Source organism: Aotus nancymaae, unplaced genomic scaffold (genome assembly GCF_030222135.1).
Source record: "Aotus nancymaae isolate 86718 unplaced genomic scaffold, 86718_ANA_hifiasm-v0.15.2.pri h1tg000292l, whole genome shotgun sequence".
In the NCBI taxonomy this organism is placed as follows: domain Eukaryota; kingdom Metazoa; phylum Chordata; class Mammalia; order Primates; family Aotidae; genus Aotus; species Aotus nancymaae.
Window position 1 is genome coordinate 262,836 of NW_026988707.1, and position 10,670 is coordinate 273,505.

The 10,670-nt window shown below is 53.7% G+C and overlaps 1 protein-coding gene across 1 annotated transcript; it reads right to left on the reverse strand.

Moving 5' to 3' along the window:
- Positions 1-394: 394 nt before the first annotated feature.
- On the reverse strand, positions 395-9,846 carry LOC135273158 (PI-PLC X domain-containing protein 1-like). Its single transcript, XM_064372071.1, has 5 exons — positions 9,568-9,846; positions 7,393-7,529; positions 3,942-4,070; positions 2,664-2,847; positions 395-630 (listed from the first exon to the last, which is right to left on the reverse strand). Exons 1-5 carry the CDS (start codon positions 9,692-9,694, stop codon positions 395-397), a joined length of 813 nt encoding a protein of 270 aa, XP_064228141.1. The 5' UTR covers positions 9,695-9,846.
- Between the last annotated feature and the right edge of the window lie 824 nt (positions 9,847-10,670).

Consider the following 10,670-nt stretch of genomic DNA (forward strand, 5'->3'; position numbering starts at 1 on the left):
TTAGCAATTAGTGACTTGTGGGAGGGCCATGTTTCTGGGGCTTGGTGAGGGCTGCAGACGGCACAGCAGGAAGAATACAGAAATAAGTCATCCCATCACTTCGGGAGGCCGAGCTGGGAGGATGACTTGAGGCTAGGAAGTCAAGACCACATCGAGACCAGCCTGGCCAGCACAGCGAGACCCCATCGAGACCAGCCTGGCCAGCAGAGCGAGACCCCATCGAGACCAGCCTGGCCAGCACAGCAAGACCCCGTCTCTTTTCCTTAACAAAAAGAAAAAAGGCACAGGATGGATCCCCTGATCACCAACATCTGGCCCACACATAAGGCACAATACTTGGGACGTTGGGGATGAACCTGCAGCCGCCGCGCCCCGGACTTCGGAAGGGTCTCCGTCAGCACCACAGCAGTTTCTGGTTGAGTGCGATCACGTCGCTGACGAAGTCCTCGCCGACGAAGTCTCCCGCAATGACGTTGGTGCAGTGGGACCCCGGCCCCGGGCACTGCTCCCGGACCCACGCGCGGAGGCGCAACAGGTTGGGCACCGTCACCTTTTCCAGGGACTCCGACGGGTGCGCCAGGATGTACTGCAGGTTCTCAGTGAGGTTGATGCCGGCCACAAACAGCCCTCCTGGAACAGTGAGGTCGGGGAGATGTCACACAGCCACCTGCCTCCACCCTCCCCTTTACCCCTCCTGTCCACATGGTTAGAGGTTCAATTCTCAGGAATAATGGCCCCAAAGATGTCCACATCCTGATCCCCATGTGGGAGACAGAATAATGACCCCAAAGATGTCCACGTCCTAATCCCATGTGGGAGACAGAATAATGACCCCAAAGATGTCCACGTCCTGATCCCATGTGGGAGACAGAATAATGGCCCCAAAGATGTCCACGTCCTGATCCCCACGTGGGAGACAGAATAATGACCCCAAAGATGTCCACATCCTGATCCCATGTGGGAGACAGAATAATGGCCCCAAAGATGTCCACGTCCTGATCCCATGTGGGAGACAGAATAATGGCCCCAAAGATGTCCACGTCCTAATCCCATGTGGGAGACAGAGTAATCACCCCAAAGATGTCCACGTCCTAATCCCATGTGGGAGAAAGAATAATGACCCAAAGATGTCCACATCCTAATCCCCATGTGGGAGACAGAATAATGGCCCCAAAGATGTCCACATCCTGATCCCATGTGGGAGACAGAATAATGGCCCCAGAGATGTCCACATCCTAATCCCCATGTGGGAGACAGAATAATGACCCCAAAGATGTCCACGTCCTAATCCCATGTTGGAGACAGAATAATGGCCCCAGAGATGTCCACGTCCTAATCCCATGTGGGAGACAGAATAATGGCCCCAAAGATGTCCACATCCTAATCCCATGTGGGAGACAGAATAATGGCCCCAGAGATGTCCACATCCTAATCCCCATGTGTGAGACAGAATCATGGCCCCAGTGATGTCCACATCCTATTCTCCATGTGGGACACAGAATAATGACCCAAAGATGTCCACGTCCTGATCCCCATGTGGGAGACAGAGAAGAACGCTGCTGTGTTCGGCACGAAGTCTGTGCCATTTGTTATGAGGCTTATAGTGTTGACACTGACCAGTGATTGTGGAAATGGGGTCCCTGCATAATTAGAAAGGCAAATTTTGAGGGTCCACTTAGATCTGCTGAGCCAGAATCTGTGTGGGGGCGGGGCGAGGGGGGCTGCAGGGTGTGCTTGAAGGAGCTTCCCCAGGGGTAGGTAGGTTCCCGTGCCCCTCTGTTGCCCAGTTGAGCTCACTCCAAGCCCAGAAGACAGCAAAGTCAGCAGAAGGTTAAGGCCGGGCGCGGTGGCTCACGCCTGTCATCCCAGCACTTTGGGAGGCCGAGGCGGGTGGATCATATGAGGTCAGGAGTTTGAGACCAGCCTGACCAACATGGTGAAACCCCGTCTCTGGTAAAAATACAAAACATTAGTTGGGCGTGGTGGCCCATGCCTGTAATCCCAGCTACTTGGGAGGCTGAGGCAGGAGAATTTAATCGCTTGAACCTGGGAGGCGGAGGACGCAGTGAGCTGAGATAGTGGCATTGCACTCCAGCCTGGGTGACAAGAGTGAAACTCCGTCTCAAAAACAAACAAACAAACAAACAAATACATATTTCTAAACTGTGTAACGTCATTCCTGGGTAAGGGCAACAATCCAGGTTAACAAAATCCTGCTCCTTTGCCCAGCCTGTCAGCTGGGGTTTTTTGTTTCTTGTTTTTTTTTGAGACGGAATTTTATTCTGTTGCCCAGCCTGGAGCGCAGTGGCGCGATCTCGGCTCACTACAACCTCCGCCTCCCGGGTTCAAGCGATTCTTGTGTCTCAGCCTCTTGAGTAGCTGGGGTGAGAGGCACCCGCCACCACGCCTGGGTAATTTTTTTTTTAGTAGAGACAGGGTTTCACCATGTTGGCCAGGCTGGTCTCGAGCTCCTGACCTCAGGTGATCCACCCACCTCGGCCTCCCAAAGTGCTCGGATGACAGGTGTGAGCCACCGTGCCCGGCCTCAGATTACGTTTAAATTGTTTTCACGTAGAGGTGAAGGCAAGTCTGTGCACCCGGCCTGAAGCAGGGAGTCACGGGCGGCTGCGTGGACGCCACCCCCACGGGACGTGACCTCGTACCTGGGCGGCCGCAGCTCTTCATCGTCTCCAGGTATCGGATGAGGGCGTCCGTCTTCACCTTGTTCCCCCACCAGTAGGGAATTCCCGGCCACAGCTCCCGGTGCCGGGCCAGGGAGCACTCGTCCTCATAGGACACGATGGCCTGCTGGCCCCGTGCCCACAGCTGCCTTAGCGTCGGCATCTCCTGCCAAGAACCAGGGTTCAGCGGTGCACGGGAGAGAGGAGAGCCGGGGACGTGGGGGCACCCGGGACGGAGGAAGGCCAGGAAGTCGGGACGCTGCGGAGGGAGGAGGACCCAACACGTGTGCTATAAACCACACGTGAAATTCTGGCCGGGCACGGTGGCTCATGCCTGTCATCCAAACACTTTGGGAGGCTGAGGCGGGTGGATCACGAGCTCGGGAGTTCAAGACCAGCCTGGCCAACATGGTGAAACCCTGTCTCTACTAAACAGTAGTGGTGGGCGCCTATAATCCCAGCTACTGAGGCGGCTGAGGCAGGAGAATCGCTTGAACCCAGGAAGTGGAAATTGCGGTGAGCTGAGATCGTGCCATTGCACTCTAGCCTGGGCGACAGAGCAAAACTCTGTCTCAAAAAATCTGGTGCTTTGGGAGGAGGCGGAGGCCGATCCCAGAGGATTGCCTTCAGCCCAAGAGTTTGAAATTAGCCTGGGCAACATGGCTACAAAAAATAAGAATTAAAGAATTAGGTGTGGTGGTTCACACCTCTAGTCCAAGCTAGAGGTAGTTGGTAAGCTGAGACAGGTGTATCCTCCTGCAGACAGGAGGCTGCAGCGAGCCAACTCAGCCAGGCGTGGTGGCTCACCCATGTCATCCCAGCACTCTGGGAGGCCGAGGCGGGTGGATCACCTGAGGTCAGGAGTTTGAGACCAGCCTGGCCAACATGGCGAAACCCCGTCTCTACTAAAAATACAAAAATAGCCAGGCGTGATGGCGGGCGCCTGTAGTCCCAACTATTCGGGAGGCTGAGGCAGGAGAGTCACTTGAACCCGGGAGGCGGAGGTCGCAGTGAGCCGAGATCGCGCCACTGCACTCCAGCCTGGTGACAGAGCGAGACTCCGTCTCCAAAAGGAAAAAAAAGTACCTGGTCCTAACAGGTCAGCAGGCCTCAGCGTCTCCTGGTCTCTTGTCTGGCCCTGCAGCTGACATCGTCATCCCACTAAAGGTCAGGAACCTCCCGTCCCCATGGCCGTCTCGTTCCCCACGGGAGGCCGGCCGCCTCCTCAGCGCTCCCGTGCGTCCCCCAGCCCGGCCGTACCTCCACCAGCGCCGTGGTGTACAGCATGTGGACAAACTGCAGGTTCTTCTCGGAGCCGTCCAGCATGTGCGCAATCCGCAGGTCTAGGTACCGCACGCCGGCGTCCAGCTGCTCCGTGACGTCCAGCACCTGTGGGCGGAGGGTCCGTCATGTCTCCCTGCTGGCCGCCGTGGCTTCAGGGCTCATACTGCACACCCTGGTTTATTTTCTTCAGACGGAGTCTCGCTCTGTCATCCAGGCTGGAGTGCAGAGACGTGATCTCGGCTCACTGCAGCCTCCACCCTCCAGGTTCAAACGATTCTCTTGCCTCAGTCTCCCGAGTAGGTGGGATTACAGGTACCCGCCACCACGTCCGGCTAATTTTTCTATTTTTAATAGAGACGGGGTTTCACCATGTTGGTCAGGCTGGTCTCAAAGTCCTGACCTCAGGTGATCTGCCTGCCTCGGCCTCCCAGAGTGCTGGGATTATAGCTGTGACCCACCGCGCCCGGCCTGATAAATTTTTTTTTCTTTTTGGAGACGGATTCTTGCTCTGTCACCCAGGCTGGAGTGCACTGACGTGATCTCGGCTCACTGCTACCTTCGCCTCCTGGGTTCAAGCGATTCTTCTGCCTCGGCCTCCCAAGTAGCTGGGATGACAGGTGCCCACCATCATGCCCAGCTAATTTTTTTTTTTTTTTTGTATTTTTAGTAGAGGCGGGGTTTCACCATATTGGCCAGGATGGTCTTGAACCCCTGACCTTGTGATTCATCTGCCTCGGGTTCAAGAGATTCTCCTGGGGCCGGGTGCAGTGGCTCACACCTGTAATCCCAGCACTTTGGGAGGCCGAGGCGGGTGGATCACAAGGTCGAGAGATCGAGACCATCCTGGTCAACATGGTGAAACCCCATCTCTACTAAAAATACAAAAAATTAGCCGGGTGTGGTGGTGCGTGCCTGTAATCCCAGCTACTCGGGAGGCTGAGGCAGGAGAATTGCCTGAACCCAGGAGGCGGAGGTTGCGGTGAGCCAAGATCGCGCCATTGCACTCCAGCCTGGGTAAAAAGAGCGAAACTCGGTCTCAAAAAAAAAGAGAAAAAAAAAAGAGATTCTCCTGCTCAGCCTCCCGAGTACCTGGGAATACAGACACACGTCACCACACCTGGCTAATTTTTGTATTTTTAGTAGACACGGGGTTTCTCCATGTTGGCCAGGCTGGTCTCGAACTCCTGACCTCAGGTGATCCGCCCGCCTCGGCCTCCCAGAGTGCTGGGATTGCAAACATGAACCTCCATGCCTGGCCAGGAGTGGCAAAATTATTAACATAAAAAGGTGAAATAGGGGCTGGTTGCGATGGCCCAGGCCTGTAATCCCAGCACTTTGGGAGGCCGAGGCGGGTGGATCATGAGGTCAGGAGTTCAACACCAGCCTGGCCAACATGGTGAAACCCCATCTCTACAAAAATACAAAAAAAAACCAGGCATGGTGGTGGGTGCCTGTAATTCCAGCTACTCAGGAGGCTGAGGCAGGAGAATTGCTTGAACCTGGGAGGCGAAGGTTGCGGTGAGCCGAGATCGCGCCATTGCACTCCAGCCTGGGTAACAAGAGAGAAACTCCGTCTCAAAAAAAAAAAAAAAAAAAATTAAAGAAAAGGCTGGGCGCAGTGGCTCATGCCTGTAATCCCAGCACTTTGGGAGGCCGAGGTGGGTGGATCACGAGGTCAAGAGATCAAGACCATCCTGGTCAACATCCGTTTCTACTAAAAATACAAAATTAGCCAGGCATGGTGGCGCACACCTGTAGTCCCAGCTACTCGGGAGGCTGAGGCAGGAGAATTGCCTGAACCCAGGAGGCGGAGGTTGCGGTGAGCCGAGATCGCGCCATTGCACTCCAGCCTGGGTAACGAGAGTGAAACTCCATCTCAAAAAAAAAAAAAAGAAAGTAAAGAAAGGTAGCCAGGCATGATGGCACATGCCCATAATCCCAGCTACTCAGGAGGCTGAGGCAGGTGGATCATTTGAAGTTAGCAGCTCAAGACCAGCCTGACCACCATGGTGAGACCCCGTCTTTAAAAAAAAAAAAAAAAAAGAAATTTAAGGAAGGTAGCCAGGCATGATGGCACGCGCCCATAATCCCAGCTACTCAGGAGGCTGAGGCAGGAGGATCATGTAAACTGGGAAGGCGGAGGCTGCAGTGAGCTCTGATCACACCGTCTACTCCAGCCTGGATGACAGACAAGGCCATATTCCCAAGAATCTGGGTGCACCTGTAATCCTGGCACTTTGGGAGGCCGAGGCGGGTGGATCACCTGAGGTCAGGAGTTCAAAACCAGCCTTGCCAACATGCTAAAATGCCAACTCTACTAAAAATACCAAAAGAATGCTAGGTGAGCCTGTAGTCCCAGCTACTCAGGATGCTGAGGGGGGAGAGAATGGCTTGAACCTGGGAGGCGGAGGTTGCAGTGAGCTGAGATCGCGCCACTGCATTCCCGCCTGGAGAACAGAGCAATACTCCATCTCAAAAGAAAAATAAATAAACAAATAAAAATGAAAGAAAGAAAAGAGGCCGCGTGCTGTGGCTCATGTCTGTAATCCCAGCACTTTGGGAGGCTGAGGTTGGCAGATCACGAGGTCAGGATTTCAACAGCAGCCTGGGCAAGATAGTGAAACTTCGTACCTACTGAAAAATGTAAAAATCAGCCGGGCGTGGTGGCGGGCGCCTACAATCCCAGCTACTCGGGAGGCTGAGGCACAGAATTGCTTGAACCCGGGAGGTGGAGGTTGCAGTGAGCTGAGATCGCACCACTGCACTCCAGCCTGGGCCACTGAGTAAAACTCCGTCTCAAAAACAAGTTAACATAATACAACGTAACAACATGGGGACCCTCTCTTCTTCCTTCGGGGAGGGGGCTCTGGGCAGGCAGAGGTTCTGTGTTTAATCCTATCTCCCTGCAAATGTGCGGCCATGCTCTGCCTCCTGAGCCCTTGGGGACCCAATCAGACCTTACCTGAGTGACGGAGCATTTCAGCATCACGGGGCCCAGACCCTACCTGGGTAACGACCATGTCAGCATCGCTCAGTCCCTACCTGGGATAGGGGCCATCTCAGCATCACTCCATCCCTACCTGGGACAGGGACCAGCTCAGTATCACTCAGTCCCTACCTGGGACACGGAGCGTCTCAGCATCACTCACACCCTACCTGGGACAGGGACCATCTCAGCATCACTCCGTCCCTACCTGGGACAGGGACCGTCTCAGCATCACTCCGTCCCTACCTGGGACAGGGACCATCTCAGTATCACTCAGTCCCTACCTGGGACAGGGACCATCTCAGCATCACTCCGTCCCTACGTAGGACAGGGGACATCTCAGCATCACTCCGTCCCTATGTAGGACAGGGGACATCTCAGCATCACTCAGTCCCTACCTGGGACAGAGACCATCTCAGCATCATGGGATGCAGAGCCTACCTGGGTGACGGACCATTGCAGCACCACGGGGCGCGTAATGCAGGGGAAAGCCTTGTTGAGCAGCTGCAGCAGCCGGGACTCCTCCTGGGAAATGGGTGACTTCTTGTTGAGGCAGTACGTCATGGTGTCATGGCTCCCTGCGGGCAGAGCACACGCGGGCATGTCACCCGTCAGCCCCATCCCCGCCGCCCGCTGTGAGTCACTCAGCGTCAGGTTTACAGCACAGGCACAGGCATGGCGGGGCTGGGTGGACGCTGTCCCCCGAAACTCCCATCCACTGGAACCTGAGGACAAACCCGTGTGGGAACAGGGTCCCCTCGGATGTCATTAAGCTGAAGTGAGGTCACGCTTGAGTAGGGCATGTCCCAAATACGGTCACAGGTGTCCATCTGAGAGACAGAGAGGCCGGGCGTAGTGGCTCACATCTGTGCCCAGCACTGTGGTAGGTCGAAGTGGGCGGATCACGAGGTCAGGAGATCGAGACCAGGCTGACCAACATGGCGAAACCCCGTCTCTACTAAAAGTACAAAAATTCGCTGGACGCAGTGGCGGGAGCCTGCAGTTCCAGCTACTCAGGAGGCTGAGGCAGGAGGATCGCTTGAACCTAGGAGGGGAGGTCGCAGGGAGCTGAGATCGCACCCCTGCACTGCAGCCTGGGTGACAGAGCAAGACTCAGTCTCAAAAAAAAAAAAAAAGAGGAGGAAACAGAGACACAGAGAAGACCTCATGAATACGGACACAGAGCTGGAGCGATGGGGCCACAGGCCCAGGACACCTGGCGCCCCCAGGAGCTAGGAGAGGCGGGAAGCGGCCTCCCCCCAGAGCATGTATGTATCTGCACACGTGCAAGTGTGTGTGTGCTTCTACCTGTGTGCGTGTATATACGAGTACATGCATGCACGTATCTGTATGCTTGTGTGCATATCCATGCATATGTGCAAGTGTGTATACATATGTGCATGCGTGTATCTATGTGCACGTGTGCATGTGTGTGTGTACTTATATCTGTGCATATATATGAGTACATGCGTGCATGTGTGTGGGTACTCATGCCTATGTGCATATGTGTATGCGTATATACATGTGTGCATATGTGCAAACCTACATGTGTGTGCATATACATGTGTATACATGTGTGCTCATATGTGTGCATTCTATGCACATGTGCCTGTGTGTGCGTATATCTATGTGCATGTGTGTGTGCATGTGTGTACGTGTGTACCTATGTGCACGTGTGCATGTGTGTGTACTTATATCTGTGCATATATATATGAGTACATGCGTGCATGTGTGTGGATACTCATGCCTATGTGCATGTGTGTATGTGTATATACATGTGTGTATATGTGCACACCTACATGCGTGTGCATATACATGTGTATACATGTTTGCTCAAATGTGTGCATTCTATGCACATGTGCCTGTGTGTGCGTATATCTATGTGCATGTGTGTGTGCATGTGTATACGTGTGTACCTATGTGCACGTGTGCATGTGTGTGTACTTATATCTGTGCATATAGATGAGTACATGCGTGCATGTGTGTGGATACTCATGCCTATGTGCATGTGTGTATGTGTATATACATGTGTGCATATGTGCACACCTACATGCGTGTGCATATACATGTGTATACATGTTTTCTCATATGTGTGCATTCTATGCACATGTGCCTGTGTGTGCGTATATCTATGTGCATGTGTGTGTGCATGTGTATACGTGTGTACCTATGTGCACGTGTGCACATACGTATGTGCATGTGTGTGCATGTGTATAAGTGTGTGTACCTATGTGCACGTGTGCATGTGTGAGCATACCTATGCGCATGTGTGTGCATGTGTATATGTGTGTGTACCTATGTGCATGTGTGCATACCTGTGACTACATTATGCACGTATGTGCATGGTGGTGTGTGTCTGCACACCCATGCCTATGTATGTATATGCACACGTGTGTACCTGTGTATAATGCAAGTTATGCACGTGTGTCAATGGTGGTGTATATGTGTGTGCACACCCATGCCTATGTGTGTATGTATACGCACACATGTGTGCACTGTGCATGTGTGTCCACATCAGCGTGCTTTGTGGGATTTCCCTACACCCAGGATTGCTCCTACAGCTGGCACCTCCACTGGGGAACACGGGGCAACGACCCCCGGCCCTCCCGCCCTCACCTGGGATGGAGAGGTGGTGGAGGGGCACATCCCAGAGCCGGGGACACAGCGCCGACATCCAGTCCTCGTTCGCATTTCTGCAGCCCAGGCCTGAGAAGCTGCTGGAAGCACTCGCCTGCCCGCCCATCAGAGGTGAACCCTGAGGAAGAGGAAGAGGAGAAGAGGAGAAGAGGTTTTTCCGTGGTTACATTTGTGCTGTCGGCAGGCACAGTGCCTCATGTCTGTCATCCCAGCACTTTGGGAGGCCGAGGCGGGCGGATCACGAGGTCAGGAGTTCGAGACCAGCCTGGCCAACATGGTGAAACCCTATCTCTACTAAAAATACAAAAATTAGCTAACTTCCTGCAGAAAGGGGACCCTCACTAGCCATCGTGCCAAGAGAGTACAATGAACAAAGGAAAACACACACATTTATCCCTGACACGTGTAGGTTCGTCCTTCCTGCCGTGTCTGATCTCCCTGGGCCGGAGCCAGACCTCACCATCTAAACTAAAACCTGACTGGCTGACAACTTAAAACTTTTCTAAACAGGTGAAAGCCATGGAGAGCTGGGACACGCCTGTGAGCACGTCCAGCAGTGATACCTCGGTGAAAGTACAGGGACGTAGAATGTACTGCGTGCCTGTGAGCACGGCGTGTCTAACAGCTACTTAGGATGGGGCTTCCAGCAAAAAGGGAAGGCTTTTGAAGGAAATGTTTAAAACTATTATTTCTAACACTTATGAATTTTTATTAAGAAACAAAACTTTGAAGAGGAATTTTTTTTTCCTTCCCACAGTTTAATTTGCGGGGCCCCGTTTGCAGAACCCGACAGTGTCATGGAAGAGTTCTCTTGGAACCGAGAGAGAGAGAGAAAGAGAGGGAAACAGACAGAGGTCCAGAGCCACCCGGGGCAACCCCCACCCCAACAAGGAGTTCGCAAGGCCTCTTTCCTGGGGTGACTGCAGCATATCTCTTGCCTTCTGGGGAGCCCCCACCCTGAGATCATATGTTAAAGCCTGCTGCCTAGGACAGTGAAAAGGTCCCCATAGGTGATTCCAGGGCGTCTCCCAGCTGTGGGGTTTCCCATATGTGGGGTGTACCAGGCACGGGGGCCTCAATCC